Source organism: Mirounga angustirostris, unplaced genomic scaffold, assembly GCF_029215605.1.
Source record: "Mirounga angustirostris isolate CCGP_5_RB_7025 unplaced genomic scaffold, mMirAng1.0.hap1 SCAF_1, whole genome shotgun sequence".
NCBI lineage: Eukaryota > Metazoa > Chordata > Mammalia > Carnivora > Phocidae > Mirounga > Mirounga angustirostris.
Genome location: NW_026991709.1, coordinates 377,008 through 390,974, shown reverse-complemented (window position 1 = coordinate 390,974; position 13,967 = coordinate 377,008). Strand labels below are relative to the sequence as shown.

General features: G+C 51.4%; 1 protein-coding gene across 11 annotated transcripts in view; it reads left to right on the top strand.

Annotated features, from left to right (window-relative positions):
* Positions 1-11,505, top strand: part of PCNT (pericentrin) — a 128,509-nt gene extending 117,004 nt beyond the window's left edge. For 8 of the 11 annotated variants that reach the window (XM_064577633.1, XM_064577642.1, XM_054504048.2 and 5 more), the window contains 7 exons: positions 2,905-3,024; positions 4,296-4,528; positions 6,012-6,088; positions 6,933-7,068; positions 9,703-9,924; positions 10,499-10,626; positions 11,050-11,505. In XM_064577633.1, coding sequence (XP_064433703.1) covers positions 2,905-3,024; positions 4,296-4,528; positions 6,012-6,088; positions 6,933-7,068; positions 9,703-9,924; positions 10,499-10,626; positions 11,050-11,093 — 960 coding nt within the window. In that variant the 3' untranslated portion in view covers positions 11,094-11,505. The other 3 variants (XM_064577637.1, XM_045902299.3, XM_064577654.1) reach the window with 3 other exon arrangements.
* The last annotated feature ends 2,462 nt before the right edge of the window (positions 11,506-13,967 follow it).

Below are 13,967 nucleotides of genomic sequence, written 5' to 3'. Positions count from 1 at the left end.
TTGTATTGTCTAGTTTTGGCCTCATAAAATGAGTTGGGACGTGTTCCTTCCTCTTCTTAATTTCTGGAAGAGGTTTCCTAGAGCTAGTATTTATTTCTTCCTTAAATATTTATTAAAATTCACCAGTGAAACCACCTGGGTCTTTTGGGAAAGGTTTTTAGTGATGGACTTGGTGTTCCTGGTGTTGGTGGAGGGTCCCACGAAGGTCGTTCAGATCTCCTGTAGCCTTGAGCTGCTTCCTCCTTGTCCTCGGTCACTGTGAGGGGGGATGTTGACATCTCTAAGTAGAACAGTGAATTTGTCTTCACGCTCCGTCCAGCTTTGCTTTGTCTGTTTTGAAGCTCTGTTGGTAGGTAAGGTAAAGGGACCTCTGTACTTGGAAAGTGGGGTCCAACCACCAAGCCGACCCAGGACTTGCATTCTTTGATGTAAGAAGTTACAATGGCTCCACGTTTTAATCTTGACGAAAGCTGCCGTTAGCACCGTTCACAGTCCTGTCTGCTTCTCTGGGACTTGTCGGAAGCGTTCGGGGCCCCTTGCTGAAGGCGTCTTATTGTGCCTGTGATTAAAGCCCCGCCACCATTACAACACTTTCATCCTTTCTGTGGAAGTTAACGAGGAAATCAGGGAATAGATTATTTTATTGAAGACTAACTGACACAAATACTGTACTAGTTTCCAGTGTACAACATGGTGATTCAACACTTGCATCCGTCCCGAAACCGTGGCCACCGTGGGCCTAGTTCCCATGTGTCACCGCACAGAGTTGTCACGGTTTCCTGACTGCCCCCTCTGCGGCGGCGTCCTAATGACTGGGTGTTGGCACCTCTTCATCCCCTTGGTCTATTTTGTCTGCCCCCCAGCCCCCCCCCAACCACCAGCCAGTTTGTTCTGTGAGTCTGTTTTGTTCGTTTGTTTGGTTTGGTTTTTTAGATTCCGCATATAAGGGCGATGACATGGTATCGGTCTGTTTCTGTCTGACTTCTTTCACTTAGTGTAATACCCTCGAGGTCCATCCATGTTGTCAGAAATGGCAAGATTTCATTCTTTAATGACTGAGTAGTATTCCATTGTACATATGGACCACATCTTCTTTATCCATTCATCTGTCATCGGACATCTGGGCTCTTCCCACAGTTTGGCTACTGTACATAATGCTGCAGTAAACATCAGGGTGCTTGTATCCCTTTGAATCTGTATTTCAATTTTCTTTGGGGTAAATACCCAGGAGTGCAATTGCTGGGTCGTATGGTAGCGCTACTTTCAACTTTTTGAGGAACCTCCATCCTGTTTTCCAGAGTGGCTGCACCAGCTTGCATTCCCACCAACAGTGTAGGAGGGTTCCCCTTTCTCCGCATCTTTGTCAACATCTGTCTTTCCTGACTTGTTAATTTTAGCCATTCTGACTGGTGTGAGGTGGGATCTCATTGAGGTTTTGATTTGAATTTCCCTGATGCCGAGCGATGTTGAGCATTTTTTCAGATGTCTTTTGGCCATTTCTATGTATTTTTTGGAAAAATGTCCAGGTTTTCTGCTCATTGGATTGTTTTTTTATATTGAGCTATGTATGAGTTTTTAAATGTATTTTGGATGTTCACTCTCTGTTGAATGTATTATTTGTTGATGGTTTACTGTATAAAAGTTTTTTAGTTTGATGTAGTCCCACTTGTTAATTTCTGCTTTCATTATAGAAAATAAGTATTTATTTATTTTTAAAGATTTTATTTATTTGAGAGAGCGAGCACGAATGGGGGGAAGGGCAGAAGCAGAGGGAGAAGCAGACTCCACACTGAGCAGGGCGCCCAGTGTGGGACTCAGTCCCAGGACCCTGATGAGATCACGACCTGAGTTGAAGGCAGACGCTTCACTGACTGAGCCCCCCAGGTGCCCCTGAAAAATAAATATTTTTAATGAGTAAATCACAGGCTGGGAGTGAGCTGGTAGAACATGGTGAAACCAAGGAGACTTTGATTCCTAGAGAACCTCTTTCCACAAATGACCAGGCTGTGTTTTAGGACCAGGAAAACAAACATCTAGTCTTTTCCCCCTTCCTCACCAGGGGTCCTGTGAGAGCCCTTCGACAGGGTCACCTCAGTCGCAGGCCCCTCCTCTCTGCTGTGCCCTGGAGCTGGGGGCTGGTGCAGCCAGGCTGCTTTTGATTCCTGTTCCAGACTGCAGGAACGAGGTCACCGTGCACGTGGCCAAAGTACTTGGAGCTCCCTCTGGTCATCCGGTATGAGCAGCCCCTTTGCTGTCCTCACTGTGGGATCCTTCTCCTCTGTAAATGGGTCCCCACTGGAGCTCTGGGCGCTCTCCACACACCGTGGTATCCAGGCCACGCCACATATGTTTGGATGTGCTGCCTGGTCATGACAGCTCCTCAGTGTCCGCGGCGCCCACGTGGGGCCCTTGCTGAGGTTTCCAGGCGTGTGATTTGTTGGTGCTGCCGTAGAACCAGGGACTCAGACCTGTCAGGAGTTAGCCTTTCTAGGACCAGAGACTGTGCGGGTGTTCAGCAGGCTTAATGCTTTGAATTCGGTGTTCTTTCACAAATATTTGGGGTTTGTTTTTGATAAAAACGTACCTTTTGTGCAGTCATACTTCAGTAATTGGTATGCAGTAACCACCCGTGAATATTAATTATCTGATTGATAACACCACGTAACAGCTGGGGCATCTGAAAAGATGCCGAAGACGGACCCAGGATGGCCCATGTTGTGGCATTCGGGAGACGTGCCCCAGCCCCCTCCCACGTCCTGGGGGAGCAGCCGAGGAAGAAACGAGCTGTGTGAACGTGACCCTGACCCTGGGGTGGGGGTGGCGACTCCGCCCTCGGCCGTTTTTCTCAAGATGTTCTTCTATTGGAGCAACTGTGTAGACGGTGTCGTCTGTGGTTTGTTACAGAGACCGGACAAGTCTGCGTGGAAGCAAGACGGGGCAGTCTCGCAGAGCTCAGCAGGACAGCCAGACCCAGCAGTGCCCGCGCTGGCCGCACGGGAGGAGGGAAACGCCTGCGGCGTGCACGTAAGCGCAGGCCTGGGGGCCGCGCTGGGCATGTACAGTGTCATCCACTGAGTGCCCTTTATCTGTTCTCAAGACTTTATATTTCCAGGGGTGCCCGGTTGCCTCTTGATCTCGGCTCAGGTCATGACCTCAGGGTCCTGGGGTTGAGCCCCATGTTAGGCTCTGTGCTCAGCAGGGAGTCTGCTCGGGATTCTCTCCCTCTGCCTCTCCCCCTGCACGCTCGCTCACACTTTCTTAAAAAAACAAAAACAAAAAAACAAGCACTTTATATTTCTAGAGCAGCTTAAGGTTCACAGCAGAACTGAGGGGAAGGTACGGAGAGTTCCCAAATATTCCTTGTTCCCCCAGTGCTGACAGCCCGCACCTGAGTGAGCCTGCACTGACAGGTGGTCACCACCCAGAGTCCACAGGCTACGTCAGGGCTCACGCTCGGTGGTGTGCGTTCCGTGAGGCTGACAAAGGTGTAACAGTCGGTACTTCTAAGAATCCTGGTCTGTTCATTGCAGCTGCGAAAGCATTCTCGTGCTGGTGGGGTTCTCCTTCTCCTGAGCATAGTTGCCAGCACGTGTATCCGCGTGTGTCTCTCAGCAGTGGGGAGACGTCGAGCCGTCTCAGATTAGAGCAGTGAAGTGAATACACTTCCATCTGAAACCCACTGTCGTTCCGTACAGGTGTCTTGTGTCTGTGCTCACAAGTTAAGGGTGTCAGGCTTGGAGGTACCTCATAGTAGGTAACCGTCTCCACAGCCTGAAAGCACCCCAGACCGGGGATTTGCTGATCATTGTGTTGGCCCCTGGGGCGCGGGAAAACGCGTGTTAGAATATCAGGACATAAGGAGACGCCTCTGTGTATGGGCCTGGGGATGAGACCCTGTCCCGCCCCGGGTGTGCCCCTCACCTAGTGGTCAGATTCACGGGGCCTTTGAGGGTTCCTCTGAGGCTTGGAAAGCATGTCTGGTCTGCCTTTTGTCCAAGTCTGCCCAGCGAGGCTGTCCCTGGTGACAGAGGTCACGCAGGGCTTACTGCTGTAAACAGTTTGCTGAAGGGAGAAACGGCCTGCATCTTTTTAGTTTAATTTTTTTAAAGATGTGTTTATTTATTTATTTAAGTCCTCTCTACAGCCCATGTGGGGCTTGAACTCGGGACCCTGAGATCCAGAGTCGCAGGCGCCCCTGTCCGGTTCTTCTTAAAGCCCAGTGGTACGAACGTGCTATGCATCTGTCAGCAAGATGTCTTTGTTCCAGGATTGTTTAACTTTTTTTTTTCTTTCAGATGGAGAAATTGTACCTGCATTATTTGAGAGCAGAAAGCTTCAGAAAAGCTCTGATTTATCAAAAGAAGTATCTTTTACTATTGATTGGTGGATTCCAGGACTCTGAACAAGAAACGCTCTCCATGATCGCCCATTTGGGAGTATTTCCTTCCAAAGCAGATAAGAAAATCACCACATCTCGCCCTTTTACGAAGTTTCGGACTGCCGTCAGGGTGGTGATCGCGATATTAAGGTATGCTGAGGCCCCCGCCGCCGAATCTTCGTGAGAGGGAGGCGTGCTGGGTATTCGGGGCTGTCTCCCTCTACGATGGCGCTCCCTTTTGAGCTACGCTTGCCTCCGAGAGACCACGTTGCGCAGAACTGTCACCCAGCTTCTGAAACTAAGGTTGAGGGATGCCTGCTCATCGCAAGACAGTACCTTGCCCCTTACGGGCCTCGTGCCAGGATTCCTTCTGACGACAGGCACGTCTGACGGAGTTTGAAACTGCATTTCACGGCTTCACACTCCAGTTGCCTGTATTTTAGTGAAATGTGCGCTCCATGAAAGGGGCCACGTCACCCGCGTGGGGTGGTGGCCGCATGTGCTGCTCTCATCCTGGCCACGAGCCCTCTCCCTGGAGGAGGGCAGGGCGTGGAGGTCCCGCTGGCCCCAGGCACCGCTCAGTGTCCTAGGCGTTGTTGACACGGGGTGTCGTTTGGGGGCAGGAATGTGAGTCCCTGAAATTTCGACCTGTTCAGAATTAACAGTGCTGAAAATCCGTTTTACGTTATAATTTTAAGATTTGCTGAATCTCCACAAATGTTTGTCCCACTAAGAATTGTTAGCTCTGTCTGCCGTGTGATGCCCGCGAGATGCCTTCCTCACACCCCACCCGCCGGCTGTCTCCCTCACTCCTCCCAGCCCTGCCCCGCAGAGACCCAGCACCGGCCAGTCCGGTCCAGCAGAGGTGGGAGGCTGCCTGGCCTCCTCGCTCTCCTGCTCTCGGCCCTCAGCCTCAGGGCACGTCGTCCCCTCGCCTCTGAGTTCTGACCGCAGACCACCCACCCACCACCTGTCTGTCCATCCATCCGTCCAGTCTGCATGTTTGGAGAGAGTGCCCTGTGCCAGGAAACCTGGCAGATGTGATGTGGGGCAGGGGACCCGGCCCAGGCCCTGCCTTCAGCCTTCCTGTCAAGGGGCGGAGCAGTTTCAGCAGCTGCGGTTTGGATGCGAGTCAGAACGTGCCTTCCAGGAGGGTGCGCGGTCAGCGGTACCTCGAAGGAGCTGCTGACAGGAAGGCCGTCTCTGAAGGGCGTCCGCCAGGCCACGGAGGCGCCGTCCCAGGAGGAGCCAGGGAGCCCTGCAGTGCAGCACCTTTGGGCACTGGCCCCTGGCGCTCCTCACCCTGACACCCCTGCTCCCTGTGTGACCAAGGACACCTGGGGGCAGGGCCGCTATCTTGCTCCCTTTGCCCGGAGCCGTCGAGTGGCCCCAGCGGCGGTAGGGAGCGGGTGTTGCAGACTTTGAACCGGGGTCTCCGGGGCCCTGGGTTGGTGGGCACCAGGGCAGCGCCGTGGCCAGGAAGGTGCTGGTTGGCAGGGGCGCCACGGTCACTGCAGACGGGGGCCAACCCGAGTCTGACCCCGGGTGTCGGTCACGTCTGGATCTTCACCACTCTTTTCACAACTGTTTTGCTCTAGTTTCCAATGTTTTGTGTCCTTTGTTTTCTTTGTAGATTACGTTTCTTGGTTAAGAAGTGGCAAGAGGTAAATCGGAAAGGAGCCATGGTGGCAGGCCGAGCGCCCCGTCCAGGTGGGCCCAGTGGGAGCCCCGTAAAGCACACCGGAAACCTTACACTCAGCTAGTGGGGCCGTCGGCGAGGCCAGGTGGCTTCTGAGGGAAGGTGGCTTCGATGTTGGGAAGCGCAGAGAAGACCGGTTAATGGTTGAAACAACGTAGAAATGCCAGAGATATAGACGAGTAACTCACTTAATAAAAGGTCCGCTTCACGGCTGCATCTCTCTTTTGGGAGCTCCACTACCGGCGCTCCGCCCAAGAGCGGCCTTCGTGGGGCCCTGCCGCACGTGTAAATGTGCGCAGAGAACTCTCCACTCGCAGGGGCGCGGCCCCCAGTCCTGCGGGGCTTCAGGCGTCTGGAGGGGAGGCAGCCAGCCCTCGGCAGCTGGGCAGCCCCGGCCACCAATTAGCTTTGGTTCCCACGTGTGGTTACTTCGGCCTCCAGGCCTTTAGGAGGGTTGTTCCCCCACCAGGCACACCTGGTGGTCTCAGGGTTCTGCTTCTCCCTCCTCCAGAGCCCCCTCCTCAAATCCTGGGGTGGGGGAGCACCCTGCTGGCTCCCCAAGGTCACGGGGTGCTCCCCTGGATGCGGGGGTCAGGTCAGCCCTGCAGGGGCAGAATACAGGTGATCAAAACTCAGGTTTCTTCTAGAGCTTTTTAAAACATAATTTTTATAAACCGGGTATTTTACACTTGATCTTAGCCAAAAGGCCAAGAAGCGACATATAAACCGGGTATTTTAAAAATGCTTTGAAATTGCCACGCAGACTCCTAAAGGTTTGTAAATTTTACGTTTTGGTGGAGGGGCCTTTCTACCAAAGGCATCCATGTCTCTCTTCCTCATCCCTCTGTTGTTCAGCGGTTGCGGGGGAAGGATTCCGGGCACCACGGCAGCAGCCTGCACCCAAAACCAGCACCTCCCCGCCAGCCCGGGACGCGTCCTCCAGCCACGCCAGGGACCGCGGGCCCAAGGCCTCCCCGTGCAGGAGGGAGAGGTGAGTGTGCTTCCAGGCTGCATTTGCACGGTAGGCGGGCCTGCAGGCAGGCCGCTGGGCCCCCACTCAGACGTGCGTGTGCTCACCAGGGCCTTGGCGGGCTTGACTTGATCTCTTTTCTGTGGGATTCGGGGTGTTTTGCACACATGAGGTCATCTCTCTACTTACTACTCAGTTGGCAATTGAGATGTTACAGCAACCACGTTAAACATCCGTAGGTTACTTGTGGGGAGAAAACCCTCTCAGTTAAAAGAATGAGAGGCCTTGTGGTTGGATGGTGGAATGCAAGTTTGTTTCAACGTTACAGTGAACTGTGTTCCCCTGATGGCCGGAGCGGGCTGAGCCGTGACTGCGTGGACGTCCTGCGGCCGCGGTGGGGTGAGGGGGTGCGGCTGCGGCTGCGACTTCTCCTCCGGGTGTGACCGTGAAAGATGGGCCTTGGGTTTCATCTCTGCAGAGTGAACCACGTGAACCTCCTCCTCAGGCGCTGGGATGAGGGACTCTGGTTACGAGTCACTTATTTCGTTCTTTCAACCCTGATTTTTCCGAGATTTGTAACATAGGACAGTTCGGTTCGTGTCTTTGCGGGTGTTTGTCCCCACGTCCAGACCCTTCGGCCTCTGAGTGTGCTTCCCAGCGCGTGCTCCGTGCTTAGGGTGGTAGCACCGTCCCCCATGGGCGCCGTGGACGGGGAGGACGCGCCGGCGTGTGCGCCTTCAGCCCTTGCCCCTGGTTGACGGTGGCATCTCTGCGCACGCTGCGCTTGTGAGCACAGCGGTCTCTGGCAGGAGAGACGGCACAGGACGTGGGGACGAGCGCCGCCGTGGGGCCAGGCGGCAGGCAGCCCCATGTGCGGCTGACTTGGGATCTCCTGCGCTGACGGTGTTCCACCGACGTGTGGGATTCCTCAGGGAGACGTGTTTCGGAAGTGCTGGCTTTGGCCTGGCCTCAAGCAAGGCAGGGCGTGCATATGAGTCCGTGGGGCCCCGGTGCCCAGGTCTGTGTGGGGGAGGCAGGGACTCTTGGCCGGTGGCTGTGGCAACCCTGGTGTCTGCGTTGGTGATGGTTATGGAAAGAGTCCGTGCCAGCCAAGGCCTCTTTTACGTGGGTGGTACAAGGATGAGTAAGACGTGTGCCTACCCTGAAGAGAACGTGAAGGACACAAAGCAGAGGACCGGGAGGAAAGGTGCTGCGTAGAGACTGGACCCGGTGGGTTGTGCCCCAAGTGAAGGGGACAGTTTGGGATGATCAGAGAAAGGCCAGTGGGTAGTGGGGTCACCCTTAGGGCACCGAGGGGTGGGTCTGAGGGGCAGGGCTCCATAATCCGGTTGGGGTAATGCATTTATACTTGAAAATTTCGTGAATGAAGTAACATGTTATTGGGGCACCTGGGTGGCTTAGTCGGTTAGATGTCTGACTCTTGATTTCTGCTCAGGTCATGATCTCAGGGTCGTGAGATTGAGCCCTGCCTCAGATTCCACGCTCAGCACAGAGTCTGCTTGAGATTCTCTCTCTCTGTCTTCCCCTCCCCCGGTGTGCCCACCTTCATGTGTGCACTCTCTTTCTCTCTTAAATAAATAAATCTTTTTTTTTTAAAGATTTTATTTATCTATTTAATTGACAGAGAGAGACACAGCGAGAGAGGGAACACAAGCAGGGGGAGTGGGAGAGGGAGAAGCAGGCTTCCCACTGAGCAGGGAGCCCGATGTGGGGCTCGATCCCAGGACCCTGAGATCATGAACTGAGCCGAAGGCAGACGCTTAATGACTGAGCCACCCAGGCACCCCAATAAATAAATCTTTTTATTTTTATTTTTTATTTTTTTAAAGATTTTATTTATTTATTTGAGAGAGAGAATGAGGTAGAGCATGAGAGGGGGGAGGGTCAGAGGGAGAAGCAGACTTCCTGCTGAGCAGGGAGCCTGATGCGGGGCTCGATCCCGGGACTCCAGGATCATGACCTGAGCCGAAGGCAGTCGCCCAACCGACTGAGCCACCAGGTGCCCTTTTCTTTTTTTTAATAAAGATTTTTATTTATTTGAGAGAGAGAACAAGCATGAGTGGGCAGGAGGGGCAGAGAGAGAGGGAGAAGCAGACTCCCCGCCGAGCAGGGAGCCCGATGCAGGACTCGATCCCGGGACTCCAGGATCATGACCTGAGCCGAAGGCAGTCGCCCAACCAACTGAGCCACCCAGGCGCCCAATCTTTTTAAATAATAAAATAATATACAATAGTTTTTACTCATTTTACCTCTGAGACATTTTATAGAAGTTGGTTTTTGTTTTCCTTTTTTTTTAAATTTTATTATGTTATGTTAATCACCAATGATCATTAGTTTTTGATGTGGTGATCCACAATTCATTGTTTTCATATAACACCCAGTGCTCCATGCAGTACGTGCCCTCCTTAATACCCATCACCGGGCTAACCCATCCCCCCACCCCCCTCCCCTCTAAAACCCTCGGTTTGTTTCTCAGAGTCCATAGTCTCTCATAGTTCATCTCTCCCTCCGATTCCCCCCCCTTCATTTTTCCCTTCCTTCTCCTAACATCCTCCATGCTATTCTATCCTATGTTCCACACATAAGTGAAAGCATATACTAATTGACTTTCTCTGCTTGACTTATTTCACTTAGCATAATCTCCTCCAGTCCCATCCATGTTGATGTAAAAGTTGGGTATTCATCCTTTCGGATGGCTGAGGAATATTCCAGTGTATATATGGACCACATCTTCTTTATCCATTCGTCTGTTGAAGAGCATCTCAGCTCCTTCCACAGTTTGGCTATTGCGGACATTGCTGCTATGAACACTGGGGTGCATATGGCCCTTCTTTTCACTACATCTGTGTTTTTGGGGTAAATACCCAGGAGTGCAATTGCTGTTTGTTTGTTTTTTTAAATTTTTACTTATTTATTTGAGAGAGTGAGTGAGCTCGAGAGACCATGGGCAGGGGGGAGGGGCAAAGGGAGAAGCAGACTCCCCGCTGAGCAGGGAGCCCGATGCGGGACTCGATCTCGGGACCCTGGGATCATGACCTGAGCCAAAGGCAGATGCTTAACGACTAAGCCACCCAGGGGCCCCTAGAAGTTGGTTTTTAAAGTATTACATAGCATTTTAAAAAAAATGCCTTAGTTTTGGGATACCTGGCTGGCTCAGTTGGTGGAGCATGTGACTCTTGATCTCAGGGTCGTGAGCTCGAGCCTCACGTTGGGTGTAGAGACAGCATGCATACTTATGCACATGTATAAACACACAAATAGACACACAGACACACACTTTACTTTTTTATTTTGTGGTCAAGAAAGGATCTGAAGGAAACAACTGTGTGGCTTACCCTATTCCCCACCGCCTGTCTGCATGCTGGCTACGTTCACCATGTGTTGACTTTCACTCTTTGTTTCTTGGTGTGGCTTGCTTGTTTGTTTGAAGATCCACTCCGTCCCCACATTCAAGATCAGAAAGATCCCTGACTGCTTCTCAAGATCCTGAACATTCCTTGACGGAATATATTCATCATTTAGAAATGATCCAGCAAAGACTGGGCGGAGCGCCTCCAGGTAACAAAAGTTCTTCTCTGTTTTTTACAACAATACGCTGCACACAAGGAACGAAGAGCAACACCGCAAAGCCTGTAGCGTTCGGCTGAGTGTTGTTAGTATCAGTCTTCATAACCAGCTGTCAGCAGCAGCATCGGAAGGACGTGTCCTTAGCAGGAAGCCGTGGGGACCGTGGGTTCATCCCTCGTTGGGCCTGTGGTTCAGCTCCCTTCCCTCAGGCACACAGGGCACAAGACCACGGTCCAGCCAGCACGTAATCTGTCTGGGGCTTCTTTACCATCACAGTTTAAACCGTTGTATACGTTAATGGTCATTTTTACCAGAAATGAGATTAATTCAGTGACACTGTTTCAAAATTTTGAAATTCTTCTTAAAAGACACACGAAGACCTCTAACGAATTGCTGTGTCATTTTTATTTTTAGATTCCGCTTCAAAGAAATCCTGCCGCCAGAAGATTACACAGTGAATAAAATCCTTGTGGCTCTTACCTGTGACAGTTCTATCTGAGGGAAAGATTTGTTTTTTCCCTTTCTCCAAGGAAGCTCGTGGCATGGCGTGGCCGAGATGCCAGCCCCCGAGTGCCGCTCATTAAGCATTCTCCTCTTTTTGCAATGCTGCAAAGCCAAATGGAGTATCTTCTGTAACTTCTGTGTGTTTTAGCTCCTTCCTTCACAAGGTGACGTGTGCGCTCGTGCGTGACGGGCGCCTGCCCAGCTCCGTGCGTGTGGCCGAGCTGCCCTGCTCGCCTCCAAGAAGTGAGCAGAGACTGGTTTCCCTGTTGTTTATTTTCTTAAAGTGTACAGATGGGAACTTGGTTTAAAAACAAAAACACACCAAAAAGAAAAAGAATAAAATCACAGCACTGTTTTATTTGTGAATGGCCCTTGTGTTGTTTTTTAGTTTTATCCAATTTGCTTCATTGTTGGCGAAAAACCAAAACAGACCTAGAATTTATGTTGAACTGTACGTCAAAGTTTTCTGTGGAACGCAAAGGCCTCTTCGCCCAGTAAAGACCGAAAGGTGGCCGCTTGCCTCGGTCTTCCTTGGTTTCTAAGTATTTCCATGTGGTTTTAGCACCTTTGGACACCAGGCGTAGGTGTTAATATAAAACACCTTTTTCCAGACGACTGCTTATTTCCATGGTAGATTTTCCTTGTAGCACTGGTGCACGTCTGCATTTTCTGTGTGTCAGCGAACGTGACTGTCGGGCCAGTTTTCTAGTGTTTGCCCCGCTCTGCCGAGCTGTGTGCTCGGCCGCTTGCTTTCACGGCGTCCGGGATCGCTACCAGCCCCCGGGGGCAGGAGCCCCGGCAGGGTCTCTTCAGTTTCCCGTCCAGAAGGAGAGTGACTGTGGTAGATAAGTTATCACATACTGAAGAATTACCCACGTGGGAGGGCTCATGTGGAGCCACCAGCAGAAGGGACCATCGTACCAGCTCTGTACCCGTGGGAGTTCATCCCCATCATCACCCAGCCGCAGTGGGGGAACTGCAGGTATCCTCCCAGGCAAGGGAACATTCTTGGTCATGGAAAAGTGCTGGCTCATTACTAGGGAGCGGGGACAATCCAGTTAGAGAACCGCCATTCTGCAGCCCCCAGCGGCAGCCTCCGTTGGCGTCCTAAAAGCACCTCCCGGACGAGCAGGCGGCCTGGCGTTTGGGCCTCGGGGGGTGATGCTTTGTGGGCTGCACGGTGTCTCCGGTGGCCGCCCCCGGCTTGGAGGAGCAAAGTGCATGAGACTGTGAGGAAGAGGATAGATGCAGGACACTGTGTAAGTGATTCACCCGGTCTCATCAGGTTGGCCACACCGATGGGAAAACAAACGTGAGGACCTGTTCGCTCAAGGAGACAGAACCCAGTGCAGTGGTGAAGCTTAGTCCTTAAGTTGAGGGACAGCAGCTGTGAAGATAGTTTTGGGGGCCACTGGGGGTACACCTGAATCTGTGCTGGGTAATAGATTTCAAGGGAGTTGATTGTAAATCTTGGGTGTGCTGACAGGTAACAGAATGCTGCTTTCTTAGGCTTTATACACAGAATTACTGAGAATAAGGAGCCACATCAGGGAAATACAAATCAAAACCTCGATGAGATACCTCCTCACACCAGTCAGAGTGGCTAAAATCAACAAGACAAACAACAGATGCTGGCGAGGATACAGAGAAAGGAGAACCCTCTTATATTGTTGGTGGGAATGCAAGCTGGTGCAGCCACTATGGAAAACAGTATGGAGGGTCCTCAAGAAGTTGAAAATTGAGCTACCCTAAGACCCAGCAATTGCACTACTGGGTATTTACCCCAAAGATACAAATGTAGTAAAAAGAAGGGGCACATGCACCCCAGTGTTTATAGCAGCAATGTCCACAATAGCCAAACTGTGGAAAGAGCCTAGATGTCCATCGACAGATGAATGGATAAAGAAGATGTGGTATATATATATACAATGGAATATTATGCAGCCATCAGAAAGGATGAAATCTTGACATTTGCAAGGATGTGGATGGAACTGGAGGGTATTATGCTGAGTGAAATAAGTCAATCAGAGAAAGACATGTATCATATGATCTCTTCTGTGGAATTTAAGAAACAAGACAGGATCATAGAGGAAGGCAGGGAAAACTGAAACAAGATGAAACCAGAGAGGGAGACAAACCATGAGAGGCTCTTACCTCTAGAAGACAAACTGAGGGTTACAGAGGGGAGGGGGTAGGGGGCTGGGGTAACTGGGTGACGGGCATGAAGGAGGGCACGTGATGTAATGAGTACTGGGTGTTACATGCAACTGATGAATCACTGACCTCTGCCTCTGAAACTAATGATACACTAGATGTTAATTGAATTTAAATTAAAATTTTTAAAAAAAAATAAATTTTAAAGAATAAGGAGCCACAACCTATGCAACATACTTTGAAATGGTTCTATGATCAGAAAAAAAATGCACGTGAATATGTATTAAGTAAACATGGCAAAATCTGTTAGATGTTGAATCTAGTTCATATGGTGCGTATCTGGTTGTGTGAAAATTTTCGTAACGGAAGATGAACAAATACGTCATGACCAACTGGAGTCTGGGCCAGGATGCCTTAATCTAATAATAGGGTCCTGTCTGAATCCGGGCCCCGGCAGGGAAACAGCAACCACCCCAGGTGCCCAAGGAAAGGGGATTTAATGCAAGGGTCTGATTACTCCGGTGGTGCAGGGGCTGTGGTGAGCCCGGCCAGAAGCTGCTGGCCTGGGGCTGCAGGTCGATGGACAAGGGGACAGGGTCCTCCAGCAGGAGCCGGTCATACGGATGCTGCATGCAGCGCGGCGGAAGGGAGAGAAACGCCCATCTTTGCCCTCC